This window comes from Oryx dammah, unplaced genomic scaffold (assembly GCF_014754425.2).
Source record: "Oryx dammah isolate SB20612 unplaced genomic scaffold, SCBI_Odam_1.1 HiC_scaffold_21, whole genome shotgun sequence".
Classification (NCBI taxonomy): Eukaryota; Metazoa; Chordata; class Mammalia; order Artiodactyla; family Bovidae; genus Oryx; species Oryx dammah.
This window is the reverse complement of record NW_024070205.1, coordinates 26,548,647-26,569,878: the sequence shown is the minus strand read 5'-3', so window position 1 is coordinate 26,569,878 and position 21,232 is coordinate 26,548,647. Positions and strand designations below refer to the sequence as shown.

Below are 21,232 nucleotides of genomic sequence, written 5' to 3'. Positions count from 1 at the left end.
AGTGATGCCATCCAACCATCATATCCTCTGTTGCCCACTTCTCCTGCCCTCAATCTTTCCCAGCATCAGCGTCTTATCCAATAAGTCAGTTCTTTGAATCAGGTGGCCAAAGTATTGGAGCTTCAGATTCAGCATCAGTCCTTCCAATGAGTATTCAGGGTTAATTTCTTTGGGGATTGACTGGTTTGGTCCGTCAAATACAGAGCAGAAAGGCAGAAAGAGATACAGAGCAGACAGTCTTGTGAAGAGCTGTGGAGACTGGAGTGATGCTTCCACAAGCCACGGAATGCCACAAGTCACCAGAAGCTGGAAAAGGCCAGAAAGAATTTTCCCCTAGAACTCTCAGTGGGAGCCTGGCCCTACTGGCACTTTAATTTTGGACTTCTGGCCTTAACTATGAGAGGATGAATTTGTTTTAAGCCACCAAGTTTGTGATAATTTTTATGGCAGCCCTAGGAAGTTAGGACAACGCCCAAACTCTTCAGAAATGACCTCTCCCCACTGAGGACTCTGGGCTTGGGCCTCCACTGGAGGTAGTGAGGGTTCTTGATTCAGTTTATAAGTTTCCTGTGCAGCTTTGGCTAAATTCTGTGACCTACTGGGTCTCAGTATCCCCACAGAAACTTGTTCAAGCATTTGTAAGGCAATAGGGGAGGGTAATGACTCTAAATCCAGGCTCCATCACTTCTCCTTTGGGGAATCGGAAGCAGGTAACATAAATAGTATTCTGTTTATTTGTCTGCAAACTGGAGTTACTACAGTACCAGCCATGGAGCTTGTTTTATAGATTATAGGAGCATAGACAATGCAATAGGGGCTTCCCAGGTGGCTCAGTGGTAAAGAATCTGCCTGCCAGTCAGGAGAGGAAGGAGACACAGGTTCAATCCCTGGGTTGGGAAGGTCCCCTGGAGTAGGAAGTGACAACCTGCTCCAGTATTCTTGCCTGGAGAATCCCATGAACAGAGGAGCCTGGAGGGTCGCAGTCGATGGGGCCACAGAGAGTTGAACATGACTGAGTGACTGAGCACACACATACCCCCACAGACAATGCAGTGCTTGGCAGACTATCCTGTAAGGCTGCGGGGTGAACTGATGGGCCCTCACTCTCTGTGGGTGCTCTGTTCTGTTCCACCTGTTTCCAAAGAGCAGTGAATGTTTTCACCTCCCAAGAGGGAAAAGCATGGGAGAAACGTCTTCCTCTTTTCAGGCAGCTGCGAAGTATCTGATGATGAATTTAGGGAAGAGGACTTTTGTCCTACAAAGGAGGGGCCTGTGCTTGTCCAGCACCATTGGCCATTAGATGGGACAGTTGGTCCCTTTGGGGAGATGGTTTAGGAACTCCTATGGCCACACAGGTAAGCCATGCTTTCCAATCCTGTCTTTATTCATGTTGTTGTTTTTCAGTTGCTAAGTCATGCTCCATTCTTGGCAACCCCATGGATTGCAGCACACCAGACTTCCCTGTCCTTCACTGTCTCCCAGAGTTTGCTCAAACTCATGTCCATCGAGTTGGTGATGGACCATCCATCACCATCATCCAACCATCTCAACCTGTCACCCCCTTCTCCTCCTGCCTTCAATCTTTCCCAGCATCAGGGTCTTTTCCAGTGAGTTGGTTCTCTGCATCACATGACCAAAGTATTGGAACTTCAGCATTTGAATCAGTCTGATGAATATTCAGGGTTGATTTCCTTTAGGATTGACTGGTTTGATCTCCTTGCAGTCCAAGGGACCCTCAAGAGTCTTCTCTCCAGCACTGCAATTCAAAAGCATCAATTCTTCAGCGCTCGGTCCAGCTCTCACATCCATACCTGACTACTGGAAAAACCATAGCTTTGACTATATGGACCTTTGTCAGCAAAATGATGTCTCTACTTTAATGGTGTACAGATGTACAAATTTTATCTTTTATAAGATGATGATAGTGTGTGTGTGTGTGTGTATGTGTGTGCTCGGTGTCCTAACTGAACAGAATTATCAGCTGCAGTCCTCTGTCAATCTCATCTATTTCTTACTTTAAAATTTTTTACTACTATGTAAAATTCAAAAGCCTGAGGACCATAGCTCTAGACTCTAGGCTTCCAAGCAATCTTAGTCATGGGCTGATGCTTTTACCCTCAACTTCTGCCCATGCCTTGTACTTCCTGGCTGCCTCTGGGATGCAGGACATGTAGAAACCACTGCCCAGGGGGTTACAAGCTCACATGCCTGCACAGGGGCCATCAGGTGACATGAATGAGTGAGCAGGCTCACACCATGTGTCCTGTCTCATTAGGGCAGCCTGACAGTTGTCTCTGTGTGACAGCATTGCCTTATCTCCTGATTTGAATGTTTTCTTAAGATGCTTAAAATAAAAAACGACTATTGTTGAGTTGGAGTTTCCCACATGGCTCAGTGGTAAAGGATCTACCTGCCAATGCAGGAGACACAGGTTTGATCCCCGGGTTGAAAAGATCCCCTGGAGAAGAGAATGGCAACCCATCCCAATACACTTGCCTGGGAAATCCCACAGACAGAGGAACCTGGAGGGCTACAGTCCATGGGGTTGTAAAAGAGTCCAACATGATTTTGCGACTAAACAATAATGGTTGAGTTGATTAAAAAAAAAAAAAAAGCTTAAAAAGTATTGCAGCCTGATCCTGGCTCAGGGCTGCCTTCCTTTAATCCCTTAATCTAGATTCTCAATTCCTTGCAGTGTTGCTCCAGTGACTCCACACGCAGCCACTTGACATCAACCAGTAACAGTCACTTGGGGAGATGTTGTATTTAGGGGGTGCTATTCTAGCCCAGATGTCCCAGGTGGTGCTGGTGGTAAAGAACCTGCCTGCCAACGCAGGAAACCTAAGAGACACAGGTTGAATCCTCCAGTACTGGGCTTCCTTGTGGCTCAGATGGTAAAGAATCTGCCTGCAATGTGAGAGACCTGGGTTCCATCCCTGGGTTGGGAAGATCTCCTAGAGGAGGGCATGGCAACCCACTTCAGTATTCTTGCCTGGAGAATCCCCACGGACAGAGGAGCCTGGAGGGCTACAGTCCATGGGGTTGCAAAGAGTCGGACACGACTGAGCGACTAAGCATGCACATAGTAGCCCAGGAGGACATATCTCATGTTGTTTCTCACCCACACATCCAGATTCTACTCAAGCCTCTTACCTGCAGTACATTTCTCATTCCTCTCCAATGATCCCCTAACTCAAAGATAACTTGTTCATTCCATGAATATGGATGAATACTTATCGTATCTTCCAGACATTCAGCTCTTTATTTTATGAATTTGTAAAGCCCATACTCAATTCTCAATCATGCATCATCTTCTCCGCTGCTTGCTGTTTTTAAGTTTAGGCTCCTCTGTCAGACTATAGCTTCCCAGGTGGCCTAGTGGTAAAGAATCCACCTGTCAATGCAGGAGACAAAGGAGGTGTGAGTTTGATCCCTGAGTTGGGAAGATCCCCTGGAGGAGGAAATGGCAACCTACTCCAGTATTCTTGCCTGGGGAATCCCATGGACAGAGGAGCCTGGCGGGCTACAGTCCACGGGATCACAAAGAGTAGGACACAACTGAACAACTGAACACACAGGCATGCCAGATTATAAGCTTCTTGAGGCTGAATGTGTCCCTTTCTTCAGCATTACAGGCAACATAAGGTGACAGGAAAAACACAGGCTTTGGAGTAAAACAGAGCTGAGAGGGTAAGTTGAATTCGGGCTTTCCTTATTTAGTAGTACGTGAATTGCCAAGATTTCTGAGGCCTGCTTCCTCGCCTATGAATTGATGATAATGCCACTCACCTCCCCAAGGGAGATCAGTTATAGTGTCATGTGTTAAGGGGTGTGCACTGCATCAGAACATAGTAGGTGCTCAATAAGTGCTACCTACCCCCTGCACACACATTCTGCACACACATTCTTTGCAGTCTGGGAAATGAGTGAGGGCTCACTGGATTGGGAGATGTGTATGTCTTTGTTTTCAGAAATCTACCCAGGGTGCTTCTGGGTCTCCCCTGGGCTTTCTTAGTTCTGCTTTCCACCCAGTTAGACTCAGTTTGGACCAGCCATTGCATATGGCACTCCTTCCTTTTTCTTCCTTCCTGCCTTTTTCTCCTTTCTTATTTTTTTTTTTTGTATCTAGCATAAAGCCTTACCAGTTTTGTTTAATGCACGAATTAAAATGCCATTTAACAACTAAATGTGTGCCTAGTAGCTAACAGTAGCCCTGCCTTAGAAAGTTATCTATTTAGCTGAGCATTTCAATTGAAAGCAGCAGTTCTCAACCAGGAAATTCTGTTTCCTTCCCTGCTCTCCTTTTGGGGACACGTAGCACTGTCTGGAGACATTATTGATTGTCACAGTGGGTAAGGATGCTGGCATCTAGTGGGCAGAGGGCAGGGGCAATGATAAACATCCTGCAGTGTGTAGGACAGCCCCCTACACCAAAGAGTTATCTAGGCCTGAATGTCAGTAGTACCGAGGTTCAGAAACCCTAGTTGAGTAACTCCTGCTGGAGAGAAGAGGCGACCCCAGAGAAAGATGACTCCAGCTCCTGAGTTCTGCAGCCTGCCTTGAATGTGTCCTTAGTCGGCCTGACAGCGGTGCCCTGCCCCCCTCCTCTGGGCCCTGCTGACTCTCATTTCTCTGCCCTTTGTGAAATACAAAAACCCATTAAGTCAGTATGTCTTATCGTGATGGCTCCATCAAGCGTGCGTCCAGAGTCTCCCACTCCTGGTGGGCTTGTGTGTGGTGTTTTTCAAGCAAGCCTGTTTTCTCTAGCCACAGAGAAATCGGAGATGACATTTTCTAAAAGTGTCTCTTTGTAAAAATGCCAAGTCTAATCTCAAGGCACAAAGAACTTACAGAAATCAGAATCGACTTGAGGAGTTGTGATCGGCAAAGGTGGATTTAAATGGCAGGCTTTGTGGACTTGCGTTGTTTTGAGGGGTTGGTTGTTGGCCAGTTAATACAGCTCATTGAAAAAAGGACTTCTGGACCTTTTCTCTGGGTCACGATGGCCTATTATGGCTTTGAAAATTTCAAATATTACCTTGGTTTTAGAAACTGCCCGGGCTTCATGCAGTCCATTGGTGTCCATCTTGTTTACTTTTGTGATATCTTTGGGGAGGGGTGGGCTGGATGCTAAGAAGAGGCAAATCAATTGATTTTTCTCTATTTTCCGTTGAAGAAAACAGTGTCTGCAAGGGAACCTCACTAAAACTCTCTTTTAAAGTTCTCTGGTTTTTTTTTACCTGCATTTAAAAGGCTTAGAGGTAAGCAAAAGCTTGGCTTAAGAAAATAAATAGGCAGAAACATTGTCAGTGTAAATTGGAGAAAACTGCAGAGCTCTGGTCCAGGTAATTCCTTGGATATCTAAGGTAGGCACTGATTCAGGGAGAGGAGGGAACATGAATCTGGTCGGTAGGCAGTGGTTCCCATTGGAAGAACATCAGTGGGTTGGCTATAGACTACATAAAAGGTGAGTGAGGGCAGAAGGAAGGCGAAGCTCAGCCAGTCTGCCTCTACCTTCCATTTCTGAGATAGAAGGAAAGATACACAATAAAGACCAGCTAATTAATGAGGTGTGAGGAAGTACCCCATGGAGATGGGTTGAAGGCAGCTTTCTGAAACCAGGAAGCACTGAAAAAGAGAACAATTGAAGTTTTCCTGAGAATGGACAGAAGGTCAAAGGTAAACAGAAATTGCAGGCAGGTGAGCTTAATGTGAAAACAGTGTCTTCACATCTCTGTGAAACTGTGTTGCTGAAGGCAAGCTATATGGATTCTCTGTGCTTTGGTTTTTTCATCCATAAAATGGGCGTAGTAATAATTGTGAGAATTCAGAGTTAATATGCACATAGTACTTAAAATAGTGTTTGCATGTAGTAAGCACAGTATGAATGTTAGTTACTACTAGTTTATTTTTCTCTCCTCTTCCAGATCAGAGACACAGCTGACCTTTTTACTCATTTAATATCATGCATTTTATTATTATGCATTTCCTTATATTTGAAGTTTGTGAAATTATGGCAGTAATTTGACTTTGTATTAATATATAGTTCATATTGTATATATATCAGGATGTATAGATTATGCTTGGTGATGAACAATTTTTATTGTTTAATACTAACACAAGTCTATATCTTTTATTTGTGTCCAGTGAGGATTGTTATTAGTCTACTAGGGTTGCCATAACAAAATGCCACAGATTGGGGGGCTTAAACAATAGAAATTTATTTTATCACAGTTCCAGAGAGTCCAGATCAAGGTGTGGGTGGAGCTGATTTCTGCTGAGGTCTTTCTTCCTGACTTGCAGATGGCCACCTTCTCGCTGTGTCTTCACATGGACTTTGCACACGCAGAAAGAGAGAGAGCTCTCTGCTGTCTCTTCTTCTTATAAGGACACCCGTCCTACTGATCAGAGCCCCACCCTTATGACCTCATTTAGCCTTAATTACCTTCATAAAGACCTTGAAGGACCTGGTATCCCAATATAGTCATGTTAGGGCTTAAACACATAAATTTGGGGTGTGGGGAGGTTTAGTCCAGTCCATAACAGGATTGCTGGTGGAGGTGGCCCTCAGTTCATAGTATTTATTTGGAGACCCGGGTTCTCAGGGGCTCAGCCCATGTCCATCTCTCCTACCCCAGCTCTTGGTAAATTCCCCTTGGCTCACTCTGCAGCCCCAGGTGAACTTTTCCCCCATATCTTGAGTTCTTTACCAGCTTCCTTCTCTGTCTGGACTCTTATTCCATGGCTGGTTCCTTCTCAGCCTTTAGACCTTAACTGACCACCCCTTCTAAAGGTGGTCCTTTGTCCCAGACAAGTCTCAGCTTTAGGCTCCTACCAGTAAGTAGAAGGGGTAAAATTCACCAACCTGCAGTTCTCTAGTTGCCCTCCAACTTTGCTTGATGGCAGATGGGGTACCCCAGGAGGAACAGTTTACTGATGGGGGAGCTGTCCTCCAGAGGTATCTAAAATGTCATAAAACCATTACTCTAGGAACGTGTCCTCACCCCCAGGTGACTGACAACTTCTGTCGCCACCATTCCTCTTGGTGGCAGTCATGGGAAGGCAGCATTGGCTTTCTGTGCCCCCTGGCCCGTGTCTTCTTGCCTGTCTTTTCCAGTCCCACATCCCTTTTCTGTTCCTTTTGGAGGCACAGTGGCTATAGGCCAGGTCTACTGGAGGCAGATTATTTGAGTTAGAGTTAAAGCTAGGCCACTTACTAGCTGTGCTGCTTTGGACAAGTTACTTTACCTCTCTGAACCTGTTTTCTCATCTTTAAAATGGGGATGATAGCAGGACCTGTCTCATGGAGCTGTGAGTATGAAATGATTTGTTACGTGTGAGGTGCTTAGAACAGTGCCTGGCCTATGGTAAGCTTTGTGTGTGTGTGTGTGTGTGTGTGTGTGTGTGTGTGTGTGTGAGTCACTCAGTCATGTCTGGCTGTTTGTGTCCCCATAGACTGTAACTCACCAGGCTCCTCTGTCCGTGGAATCCTCTAGGCAAGAATACTGGAATGGGTTGCCATTTCCTTCTCCAGGGGACCTTCCCAACCCAGGGATAGAACCTGGGTCTCCCGCATTGCAGGCAGATTCTCTGCTGTCTAAGCCACCAGGGAAGCCCATGGTAAGCTCTAGATTGCATTTATTGTCACTGCTATGCTGTCCATCCTAAAGGATATCAGTCCTGAATATTCATTGGAAGGACTGATGTTGAAGCTGAAACTCCAATACTTTGGCCACCTGATGTGAAGAACTGACTCATTTGAAAAGACCCTGATGCTGGGAAAGATTGAAGGTGGGAGGAGAAAGGGATGACAGGATGAGATGGCTGGATGGCAACACCGACTCAATGGACATGACTTTGAGTAAACTCCAGGAGTTGGTGACGGACTGGGAGGCCTGGCATGTTGCAGTCCATGGAGTCTCAAAGAGTCAGACATGACTGAGTGACTGAACTGATGAAGCACTTTCTTAGCACATATGCAGGTGTAATATTTTGGGGGGCCTGTGGGTTTGAAACTTCTTTTTAAATTAGCAAGCAAGATTAAAACTTCTTTTTAATCTCACTTTTCAAGTGAGATCTTAAAGGGAACCCAATATATGAGACAGAGATTGCAAGGACTTCTCTGGTTGTAGTGGGGTGGGTGTCCCAGGAACTCTCTCTAAAAACCCCTCACATTCTTCCTCATCAACTAGAAGATAATGTTTCTCAAGTGTGCCTTGGGGACCAGCAGCATCAGAATCTCATTGTTACTAAAAATGCAGAGCCTAGGGTCCCACTCCAAACCTGCTGAATTGGATTCTCCAGAAGGTGGAGCCTGAGAATCTGAATTTCAGTATAGTCTTCAGGTGCTTCTGAAGCACACAGGAACTTCATGCCAGTTTCCTAACTATATACTGAAGGTCACCTTTGGATGTAGGCTTATTTTCCCCACTAATCTTCTAGAGTAGTGAGTACAGTCTCTGTGATGCTACACTGATTTCTTTGTTCAGTTTCGCCTGGGTAGCTGTGAAAAGGAGGCTGGCATGCTTCTTGGAAAGCTACCCTACAAACTGAAGTGTGCCATCGTTGGTTGGCACTGGCCCTATACATCCCACCGCCTCTGCCCCACCCGCAAGGCTGGATATTATCAGGTCTGGATTAGGGGTCTACTGAGCTTCTAAACCCTAAAAAGATGATATTCTCTTCCATCAACCACTCTTAGTGATTCAAAATCAAGAGTGCCATGCCTTAAAGCGGCGGTTCCCAACCTTTTGGCACTAGGGCCTGATTTCATGGAAGACTAATTTTCCACAGGCTGATGGGGGGAGGGTGGGCAAAGGGATGGATGGATGGTTTGGGGGTGATTCAAGTGCATTATATTCACTGTGCACTTCACTTCTAATCTGATATTGCTGCTGATCTGATAGGAGGTACATGTCCATGACCTGGATGTTGGGGACCCCTGTCTTGAAGCGGGTCAAGGGAGACCAGCACATTCTGGATTCTGCCATGTGATTACTGTGAGGCCTTTTGAAACAGTCTAAATTGCATTCAAGTCTGCTTTGTCCTCCTTTTGTGTTTGGGTGATGCGCCTGCTTTGCACTTGGTCAGCACTTACCTTGCTGACTTTTGGGCCATCCTGAGACACAGTCTAAACCTCTCTCTCATTCTTCCTGCCTTTTTCACAGGCCTGGACGAAATCCAGTGCTCCCTGCCCATGGAGAACAGGAGGATATTCCTGCACGAGCTGTCGGAGGCCAGCTTCAGCGAGTGCAAGTTCAGCCTCTCGCTCACAGACCTGTTTGTCATCATCTTCTCCGGCGTGGCCGTGTCCATTGCTGCCATCATCTCCAGCTTCTTCCTGGCCACCGTGGTGCAGTGCTTCCAGAGGTGTGCCCCCAACAAGGACACCGAGGACGAAGATGAAGATGAGGACGACTGAGCCACCCCCAACCCTTCCTCACTCTCCTGAACCCCAGCCGGTGGCTCCCCTCCGAGAAGAGAGGGAAATGCTGAAAGGGAGGAGAACTGACCATCAGTGACCAGAGGAGCGCATGCTTCGAGCCTGGCCCCTGGGTGCATCTGGTGAGACCTCCGATCTCGGAGTTTAGAATTCGCGGAGTGGAGGAGCCAAGGAAGGATTCCCAGAGGAGAGCCTGCCTCGTGGCTTGAGATGTGTGCACTGGGCGAAGGTGGCTGAGTCAGGCTTTGGAGCTGATGGAGAGCAGCGTAGGGGATGTGAAGACTGGAAGGCCTGACCTGCAAAGATGACTTTGTCCTCTCCGTTTCTCCTACTTGGACTGGGAGACCAGGCAGCCTCTCTTTCATCCCCAGAGGCAGCAGCGCAGATGGTGGGGACTGGAATTCAAGTCCTGGGAGCAGGACTTCTGTTCCTGAAATAGGCTTCAGCCACCTTGAGATGTTATGCAGAAAACAACCCACGTCTGGCTAAAGTGGCACTGAGGAAAAAGCTAAGAGCTGGACAAAGGGTGTTTGTCATTCTGTTTTGGTGAGTGAGTCAGGAAAGCTTTGTCGACAGAACTCAAACCCTGATGGTTATCCTGAGATTGCTGTTGTTGTCTAGACACTTGGTCGTGTCCAACTCTTTGTGACCCTGTGGACTGTAGCCCACCAGCCTCCACTGTCTATGGGATTTCCTAGGGAAGAATACTGGAGTGGGTTGTCATATCCTCCTCCGATCCTAAAAGGTAGCAATTCATAAAGAAAGGACAGTCGATTCATACCTTTGCGATGGCCACTGCTCAGAGTCTTCCCTCTAAAGTACAGCCAGGTGGTTCCCACTTGCCTTGACACCTCCCCCAACCGTGAGTCCCACCTCCGCTGAATATCACCTGTTCATTCTGTGCTGGCACCATTCCAGACTTGTCATCTCCAGAACTTTCAATTAACTTTCCTGGAGGCCAGGATTCCAAAAAGCAGGTTACCTTGGACCAACAAAATGTTAAAAAAAAAAAAAAAAAAAACCTGGGACTTGGCTTCTGAAAAACCTACATCAGTGGCCTTAGGGTGTGTGTGACATTTCTTTGGAGCACAGGCTGTGACAGGCAGTGTTTTCCAGGATGTGGAATGCAGTGCTTTGATTCAGAGATGGTATGAAACAATGTCACACACCCGGCAGGTTGATGCAAGGTGATGGGTGTTAGCATCATCGGACCTTGCTGGGGACTGACACTTAGACAGGGGACTGGTGAGAAGCTCCTGGGATATTTCTGGGAATCATCTCTCCATTGTTTCCCATAATATATTCCTTATGTTTCTTTCTCTGTTGCTCCCCTTGAATTATTTTTTTCACTTTTAGTTTTTAATGACATTTATTTTTTTTAAATTGGAGTATAATTGCTTTACAATGTTGTGTAGTTTTCTGCTGTACAACAACATGAATCAGCTATGTGTATACCTATCACCAACTCAATGGACATGAGTTTGAGCAAGCTCTGGGAGTTGGTGATGGACAGGGACAGCTGGCGTGCTGTAGTCTATGGGGTCGCAAAGAGTCGGACATGACTGAGCGACCAAACTGACTGACTGATGTGTATATCCTCTCCCTCTCAAGCTCTCCTCCCACCCGCACCCCCATCTTGCCCCTCTAGGTCATCACAGAGCACTGAGCTGGGCTCCCTGCACTGTCCAGCTGCTGCCCACTAGCTGTCTGTTTCACGGTAGTGTATATATGTCAATCTACTCTCCCAATGCGTCCCATCCTCTCCTCCCCACACTGTGCCCACAAGTCCATGCTCTACTTCTGCATCTCTATTCCTGCCCTGCAAATAGGCTCATCAGCACCTATGATGGAATATTACTCAGCCATAAAAAGGAACAGCATTGGGTCATTTGTAGTGATGTGGATGAAAGCAGACTCTGTCATACAGAGTGAAGTAAGTCAGAAAGAGAAAAACAAATACCACGTATTAACACATGTATATGGAAGCTCCCTTGCATCTTTGCCTCCACAGAGAATTACTGAGTGCTTGCTAAGTGTTCTGGCCCAGGCCCTGTGGGTGTGCCTTTCATGATGAAGACAGAGCCCTTGCTGTCTTGGGCCTCGTATTCTTATGGGGGAAACAGAAAACAAACAATTAACAAAACAGTAATTGCAGGTAGTGATAAGTGCTCTGAAGGAAATAAATGAGGTCTTGTGACAGAGTAACTGCTTGGAGACAGTCGAGAGTGGATGATTGGGTGAATTAGCCAGGACTCTCCAGGGAAACAGCACCAATAGGAAATCATCTATCTGTCTATCCATCTGTCTGGATTATAAGGAATTGGCTCAGGCAGTTATGGAAACCAAGAAGGCCCATGGTCTGCAGTCAGCCAGCTGGGGACATAAAAAATGCTAGTGATGTGATTCTAGTCTGAATCCAAAGGCCTGAGAACCAGGAGAGCCAAAGGTTAAGTTCTAGTTTGAGGGCAGGAAAAAACTCACATCAAGTGGTCAGGCAGAGGGCGAGGGAGAAGGAGAGAGGCAGAGAGAGAGAGGGAGAGAAAGAGAAAGAAATTCCTCTTTCCTCCACCTTTTTGTTCTATTCAGGCCCTTGATGGATTGGACGCTACCCACCCACTTTGGAGAGGGTGATCTGTTTACTCAGTCTGCAGATTAAAGTACTAATTGCATCCAGAAATACCCTCACAGACACATCCAGAAATAATGTTTACCAAATATCTGGGTCCCTTATGACCTAGACAAATTGATGCATAAAATCAGCCATCACCGGGGACCTCAGATTGGGTTGCTTTGAGCACTAAATCCTGCCTCCTCTTCCCACCTCCTTGCCTCTCTCGCTTCATCCCCCCTTTCCTTCTCTTTCACTCTCTGTCCCTACTCTTCTTTCTCTCCTTCATCCTTGAGGAGACTCCTGGTCTCCCTTTCAGCCACCAGCATTGTTGGCTCCAGTGGAGGAGACCCCTGGCTCAGAGGGACTGTCTTCTCAGAGTCTCTGCACAGGTGGAGCAGTGTGCCAGCATCTTCCCAGAGTTAATAGCAACATCTGTGGGCTCCACCCTCAGTGCAGGTAATGCTTCCATTGGGAAAACAATATAGACAAACACACTGGTCATCCTGAACCAGCAGATACTGCTTGAATTCTTATTGAAAGGCTCCAGCCATCATTTGTACTTTACTGTGAATGAAGGTATCTGGAGATGGTTTTTGATCAAGGGAGAGAACTCCACTGATGTTTGGCCATTGTAGGGAAGATAGAGAAGTTCATGGAGGAGGGGGCTGAGGGCTCAGAGGATGGGAGTTTGAGACACAAAAGAGTCTATCACCAGCACCACCCCAGCCTAGCCACAGACTCAGATGAGACTTATGTGGTATTGGACTTGCTGTCATCACAATCTCCAATCCCCTCTCCCGGGAGTATCCTACCAGGGACGTAACTGAAGGCCCCAGATCCAACTGTTATTTTTGTTGTTATTTAGTTGTTGTGTCCAACTCTTTGCAACCCCAGGAGGAGTAGCCCACCAGGCTTCTTGGTTCATGAGATTTATTTCCCCAGGCAAGAATACTGGAGCGGGTTGCCATTTCCTTCTCCAGGGGATCTTCCTGACCCAAGGATTGAACCTGCATCTCCTGCATCGGCAGGTGGATTCTTTCCCACTGTGCCATCGCGGTAGCCCAATCCAACTGGACCTCTACCAAAGTCATGGTGTGTTTCTCCCAGAATCCTAGGGAGGTGGTGCCCCCAAGCTGTGGAAACAGCATTACACCTCATTGTAATAGGTACTGGTAGATGAGTTCCCTCTTAATGAGTCTACTTTATTCCTTCACTCCACCTCCAGGGGTTCATTGTGGTCAGCAGACTCAGTTGTTTGCTCAAATACAAAAGCCCTGCAGCGTACAGAAGCCAGGGGTCATATACTGAATGAAGAGGTGAGTTGGGGAGAGGCTCCCTGGCTTGCTGGGTACCCACCAACCATCATTTGTGCCAGCTGTGACCCAGAGTTTTGGAAAGAATATGATTCTAGGGAAGAAGATTTTTAAAGTATTGCCTGTTGAAACAGTCATCTCCTGGATATAAAGTTCCCTTGAAGCAGTGGGGACACCATGGGTGACCTAGGGACATCTGTGGTCAAACCCAGGGAAATATGCTGACCAAGAGCTTAGCTCAACTAGGGAAATACCTTTTGAGAAGTGACATTGCACAAACAGTAGGTGATGATTTAATGCTCCCTGACTTGCTGTTATGTCTCAAGATATTATTAGCAATAGTGATAATTCTGCATACCAGTTGAGGGCCTCCTCTGCACCAGGAATGTCCCTCTCCCAAGTCTCCACAAGTGTCATTTGGGTCTCAAATGCTACCTCTTCAGAGTCACTTTCAACACACTGTCAACTACAAAGTGGCCCTTGCCATCTACCTCTATAAGGATTAAATTACGTGCTACTACAGCTGCTGATTTTCAATACCTCCTGAAAGGAGCTCAGGATGGAGAGCAGAAGTGAGGCACTCTGTGCTCTGGGAAAAACTGGCAGAAGAGTTCTTTGGATAGATATTTTCAGGAGCTGATTTTATGAGCTCAGTTATTGAATCTCCTCATGTCTAGGAAAGCACTAAAATTCTTCATGGTGATGATTGCTCCTGACGACTGGCAGAAAACTTCTGCAAAAAAATATGTGCTTCATTGCATGAACTTCCTCTTCACTCAAATCACATATATACTGACCTTCCCCCCTACCTTTTTGGAGCAGTTTCTCAGGGCTATGTGTATGCTGTCTCCCGGGCTATAGTCCTCATTTTGTTCCCAAGTAAAACTTGACTCACAATTCTCATGGTGTGCATTTTTTTAAGTTGACAACGTTACCCTGTATTATTTTTTGCACAGCACATACTATGGTCTGAAATTATCTCACATATTTATTTAAATGTATATTGTCTACCTTTCTGGACTAAAGTATGAGCTCCCCAAGGGCAGGAACTCAGGCTCTTTGTGTCTCCAGCATTTGAACAGTAGTGGCACAACCAATATGCATATGGGGTGAAAGTGCAAACAAATGAATTCCAGGCACCATGAACTATAAACTTTACAAACTTGAGTGCTACTAAAACACCTTGCAACTCCAGGTGTGAGCTGCTTGTTGTTGTTCAGTTGCTAAGTCATGTCCGACTCTTTGCAATCCCATGGGCTGCAGCACGCCAGGCTCCTCTGTCCTCCACTGCTTCCACAGTTTGCTCAAATTCATGTCCACTGAGTTGGTGATACAATCTAGCCATCTCATCCTCTGCCACCTGATTCTCCTCCTCCCTTCAATCTTTCCCAGCATCAGGGTCTTTTCCAATGAGTTGGCTCTTCACATCAGGTGGCCAAAGTATTGGAGCTTCAGGTAGCATCAGTCCTTCCAATGAATATTCAGGATTGATTTCCTTTAAGATTGACTGTTTTGACCTCCTGGCAGTCTAGGAACTCTCAAAAGTCTTCTCTAGCACCAGAATCCAAAAGCATCAATTCTTTGGCACTCAGCCTTCTTTATGGTCCAAATCTCACATCTGTACAAGACTAATTGAAAAAAGATGTGCCTTATAAAAGTCGAGAGTTATGTTTTATTCAGTGGGGATTTTTAGGACTTCAAGCTTGGTAGGCAGCATCTCAAGTAACCCTGAGAACTGCTCCAAGGAAGTGAGGGGGTGAGCCAGATTATATAGGAGTTTTGTAACAAAGAGCAAGTAATCTGAATGTTAAATGATTATTTTAATTAAAGAAAGCCAGGTATCTCAAGTTAAGTAGTTTAGCATTTTTCTATCTATGGGAAGATACAAGAGTCTGGGCTCACTGAAATCATTCCTTTGATATGAGTTCTCTTGGGGCTCACCAGCTCACCATTGGCTGTGGCTGCAATCAGTGATGACTGTGATGTCCTTTGTTTACTGATATGGCAGGAAATATTCCATTTCTCAATTTCATAGATGAGGAAACCAAGGCTCAGAGAAGGTGGTAGATTATAGGACACAACAGAGCCAGGACAGATTTGTGGCTGTTGGACTCCAAAGCTATGTTCTTGGTTAAAAGTTTATGTGTATTGAGAGCATTCTCTGGGCTAGATGCTGGGCTAAGACCTTTGTGCAACTCACCCCCATAAGGCAGTATATTCATCAGGGTTCTCCAGAGAAACAGAACCAATAGAATGCATGTATATATATATATATATATATATATATATATATATATGAACAGATTTATTTTAAGGAATTGTCTTGTGTGATTGTGGAGGCTAAGAAGTTCACATCTGCAGAAGGCTGGAGATCCAGGGAAAAGCTAGTGTATCAGTTCAAGTATGGTGGCATCTGATGCATATCCCCTCTTACTAGGGGGTGGTCAGTCTTTTGTTCTGTTAAGGCCTTCAACTTATATGGCGAGGCCCACCCACATTATGGTGGGCAATCTGCTCTCCTCAAAGTCCACTGATTGAAATGTTAATTTCATCTAAAAACACTCTCATAGAAACATCTAGAATAATGTTTGACCTCATATCTGGGAACCAGGGCCCAGCCAACTTGACACATAAACTAAATCATCATAGTTAGGTACCATTGTCATTTCTCCTTTGTGGGTTCATTGCCTCTATGTGGTCATTGAGCGATGGGATTTGGTCCTGTGAATAAATTACCCGGTTGGACATAGTTGATAAGTGATGGAGTAGGATTTGGCAAAGGATGCTGTGACCACTGCATACCCTCTCTCTACCCAACTGCCTTCCTGTCTCAGGTCAGCAGGAGCTGGCCTGGCAGGGACAGCACAGAGTGACACATTTCTAGAGGCTGTGTGTTGTACTTCAGGAAAAGCAGCCTGCATTTGCTGGGTGCAACCAGGATGAGTTTGTTTTGAGCCTCAAATTCAATATTGCAGACCCATTTGTGAGAGTCAAAACCATCAAAATATCTTATCTTACCACCTTGCCCTCCTTAAGATCTAATAACCAGAGGATTCCAGCAACATCACAAATGATTTCATCTTATTGTAAAGATAGTGGATACCACAAGTACAGGACTTCCCTGCTGACTCAGCAGTAAATAATCCACCTGCCAATGCAGGAGAGGCAGTTTCAATCCCTGTATTGGGAAGATTCCCTGGAGAAGGAAATGACAACCACTCCAGTATTCTTGCCTGATAAATCTCATGGACAGAGGAGCCAGGGTAAAGAATCTGAAGGACCAAGGGCATACATACATCCACCCAGAACCAGTGCCCTCTTCTAGCACATTCTCAAGACATCAAAATTCCCTGGACAAAGACTCCAAACTTGGGGGTAGGGGTGGAGGGAAGGGGGGGTGGTAGGCCCTTCCAAGCATTCCTCCTACAGGGTGGACTGAAGGCCAGGCAGTGGATGTTGGCAGGGCATATGAACAGAGGCTGGATTTTCATGCTGGGGCATCCAGTATAGGTATACAAGACCCCAGGAGGTCAAGATGGAGCAGGGGCTGGGAAGAGAAAGGGAGAGGTCTTAGGTGACTTAGCTCTCCCCACATTCCCATATTCTGATGGACTAGGATTTGGCAACAGGTGCTGTGACCAAATTTCCAAGAATTCAAGAATCATCATTTAAACATCTTCCAAGTCATTAAGAAGGTATTTTTGTCAAGATAGCTGGGTGGAATGTTGCCTTAGCAGTTTATCTTTCTTTATGACTTATGAATGTGTAGGTATGGGTGTGTGGAGCGTATTTGTATTCTTGTCCAGGTTTCACAGATGTTACAGGTAAGCCTGGGTACCACAGCAGAGACAGAAGGGCAGACATGCACCCTGGACGTGGCCCTAGGACTGGACACCACTTCTTCCCAAGGGCTTCCCAGGTGGCATTAGTGGTAAAGAATCTGCCTGCCAATACAGGAGATGCAAGAGGTGTGGGTTCTATCCCTGAGTCGGGAAGATCCCCTGGAGTAGGAAATGGCAGCCCACTCCAGTATTTTTGCCTGGAAAATTCCATGGACAGTGGAGTGTGGCAAGCTAGAGTCCATGGGGTCACAAAGAGCTGGACACAACTGAACGACTGAGCATTCACGCTGCTTCTTCCCTATTTGGCTGGTCCACAGGAGCCTTTATACACATAGGCTAAAAAGGGCACACGCACTGATTGCTATCACCAGTGATGGAGAGGTTTGCATTGAATATTCATGTTTTCCCTTCCCTTCTCCATTGCTTCCCCTCTTCTTCTTCATCCTGAACCTCCCCCTCTGACTTCCCCTCCTCCTCTTCTTTCTCTTCCCCACACCAGTGAACTTTAGGTATGTCAGTGGCTGGAGGTAGGCGGTTTTTCCACCTTTATTACATTTAACTGGACCCTGGAACACATCAAGACTCTGTTTCCTTAACATCCCACCACCACCAACTGGCCAACCTCAGACCCTGAGCCTTGGGCCTCTGCCATTAAATTTTTTAAAATGATCTCTAGTGGCCTTGAAGATTAGTGATTTATATTTTGCAAATGGTCTGTTCTCCACTGAAACTTCCCCAAAGCAGACATCTGTGGATTTTATCTTTCGGCAACCAAGAAGGTAGCCTTATTTTTTAAGACTCCAAGCTAATAAACACACATCCAAACTTTACATTGTTTTCCATATCAAATAATTTTTAGAAATAAAAATAAACAGGGTTCTCTGCTGTTTGCAAACGTGATCCATTTTCTGAAAACACACCTTTCCAGGGAGTAAATGAGTTATTATATTTTGGCCTTGGGAAAAATACAATGTGCTTTTCTGGTGAAACCTCACTTCCATGCACAGGGCGGTTAGTCATGAGCTCAGTTGCTCTCTGGAGAGCCTTTGGTGCCTGAGTTGGAGTGTTTTTTCCCAGTACAGACCCACCATCCCTATTCAAGCCTTTGATTATGTATTCATAATTGGAATGAAGCAATCAGATGTCAGTCAGCCTCAAAAGGAGCCCTCAGGGGTGGAGGGTCAGCCTCCAGTGGAGCGAAGGCCTGTGCCCATAGCTCATGCCTTGGGCTGTGCCAGGGACCCTCTGGGAGCCTCAAGTCCTAGAGAAACACTGACTTGTTGGCAGAATTGATGAGAAAGAACACAATGAAACAATGGGAGGTATGCTCACTGCCCACCTCCGACCAAAGGTGGTCCCTTCCCTCCTTCTCCAGAATCCTTGGGCATCCATAGAAAAGGGTGCCATTTCAAGAGATCAAGACCAGAGTTTGAATCCCAGCATCAGATAACAGGCCCCAAGAGCCAGCAGTCTGACAATCCCAGCAGGTAATCATAGGAGCTCAGTTCTCATTTCTACATGTTGTAATCAGTGCCCAGCCCCACTGCCAGTGGCCTATCAAACCCAGCTGCATCTGGGGCTTGAGTCTGCATAAATGTCAGAGGCCACTTTTGCATGCATATCCCTGGAGTCCACTCATCAGGAATACAAATGAGGCCTCATCAATACTCAGATTATGTTGTCCTGGTGGATCCTACCTGCCTGATGGCAGCAATGATACCCCACCCCCGCCTTACGGATACCACATATTTATGGGAATGGGGAGTGTCTCTCAGGCTTGAAATCCAGCATGAACTGGCTTCCAGCAAGCATCTGTCATTTCTGCTGAGGGTTCACGCTTGCCCTGGGCAGCATGGCCTCCACCAGCAATACTGTGGCTCCTTGGGGACCCCTCTGTCGACTTAAAAAATAGTCAGTCACAACCTAAAAGTTTAAGAGTTATGTTTTATTTGGTGGGAATTTTTAGGACTTCTTGTCTGGGAGGCAACATCTCAAGTAGCTCTGAGAGAACTGCTCCAAAGGGGCAAGGGGAGGAGTCAGGTTATATAGAAATTTTGCAACAAAGGGGAGGTAGTCTGAACGTCAAAGGGAAAGTTGCTCAGTCATGTCCGATTCTTTGTGATCTCATGGACTGTACAGTCTATGAAATTCTCCAGGCCAGGATACTGGAGTGGGTAGCCTTTTCCTTCTCCAGGGGTTCTTCCCAACCTAGGGATCAAACCTCCTACATTGCAGGTGGATTCTTTACCAGATGAGCCACAAAGGAAGCCCAAGAATACTGGAGTGGGTAGCCTATTCCTTCTCCAGAAGATCTTCCCAACCCAGGAATTGAACTGAGGTCTTCTGCATTGCAAGCAGATTCTTTACCAACTGAGCTATCAGGGAAGCCCGTTGAACGTCAAAAGGTGATTATTAATGAAAAAAAAATGAAATATCTCAAATTAAGGAATTTAGGGTATTTCTATGCATGGGAAGATGCAAGAGTCTGGGCTCACTGAAATCATTCCCTTCATACGCATCTCAGCTAAGGGGACAGTATCCTGTGTTTTTCACATCCTTAGCTCCCTTGGGGCTCAGAGTAGGGAATGGCTGTAATCTGATGTCTGATAGGTTGTAGGTATTCTTCTCCTTTCTGAGTGCCCCTAGGGCTCACTAGCTCACACTGAAGGGCTGCGATAGCTGATGATGACTATGACATCCTTTGTTTACTGATATGGCAGGAAATATTTCACTTTTCACCTCCCCACACCATCCCTGCCCTGTCCAGGTGTATGATCTCAGACTGCCATTCCCTCCTTCACATCCCTGGGGTGTTTCCCACAGATGGGGGGACAATCCCCCTCCATAGGGTTGGGTTAGATTAGATCCTAGGCCAGGCTTAGAACCAGACCCCCTAAGAAATTCCCAATTTCCCCAACTCTCTGGCTTCCTCCCTCAGGTTTCCACTCCAGTTTATCAACAAGAACAAATAGATTCCCTGGGCAGGGCTGCCCCTACCTGCAGCCATGGCCATTAGCCAGCTTCTGAGCCAGAGGTAGCTAGGGTGGGACATGGATACAGACATCCTTCCTAATTGATGGGGGAGGCTGCAGGTTCTGCTGAGACTTGGGGGAGCCCTGGACTCTCCACATCCTGAGAGCTGCTTGGGAAAGCAAGAAAAGCAGGGACAAGATATCCCTACCAGGGGACTCTGAGTTGGCACTATGGAATTCTCTGTCCCTAAAGATGCTCCATACAAAGTCAGAGCCGGTGGGTCACCTTCACTAAGCACCAATCTTTGACTAGTTTGGCAGATGCGAGACCTCAATTTTCGCACAAATGGGAAAACGCACACTCTTCCATCTGAAGAGGTTCACACCATGTGGTCTACCTTAAGGGAGTCCAAGAGAGGGAGTAGGCAGGAGCAGGCTGGGGTTCATGCCAGCTTATTGCTCTTGACCTACAACCACTGATATGGTCCTAACAGAGTATTTGGAAGAAGTATTGTTGGAGCATTGAAATAGCAGAGTAATAAAACTTACTGGTATATGAGTACCAGGGTGTTCACACTCTGCCTGAGTACTGGGAGGGTAACCAGCAGGCCCTCAGATTGTATGATGCTGCAGTGAGTGGTCCTGGATTTTACTGACTGCTCCCCTCCCCCAGCACCGTCCTCATCACTCACTCCTCTCAGCCACTTGGCACCCCTTCAATCAAGGGCTCTCCCCTCAGCCCAAAATGCTCTTCCTTTAGACCTCTGCTTCTCCTTGGCATTTAAGCCTCAGCTCAAAGGTCACTATCTCACAAAGGTCTTTCTGCCAATCCCAGCTGAAGAAAACCTCACCTGTCACCCTCTAATGCCTTGTCACCCTTGGGAAAAGCAATATTTCCTGCTATATCAGTAAATAAAGGATGTCAAAATCATCAGCAGTTGAACCAGTGAGCCTTGAGGGCACTCAGGGAGGAAAAGAATACTTGCTACCTTGCAGCTGTTCCCTGCAGCCTAAGGTGAGCCCTGAGGAAACTCAGGATGTGAAAATGCAGG

The 21,232-nt window shown here is 46.3% G+C and overlaps 1 protein-coding gene across 1 annotated transcript in view; it reads left to right on the top strand.

The window, feature by feature from the left end:
• The window catches only part of LRRC38 (leucine rich repeat containing 38), a 37,200-nt gene extending 26,433 nt beyond the window's left edge, over positions 1-10,767 (top strand). Inside the window, exon 2 of the mRNA XM_040263970.1 lies at positions 9,168-10,767. Within this exon, the coding sequence (XP_040119904.1) occupies positions 9,168-9,421 (254 nt within the window). The 3' untranslated portion in view covers positions 9,422-10,767. The remainder of the gene's footprint in view (positions 1-9,167) is intronic.
• The last annotated feature ends 10,465 nt before the right edge of the window (positions 10,768-21,232 follow it).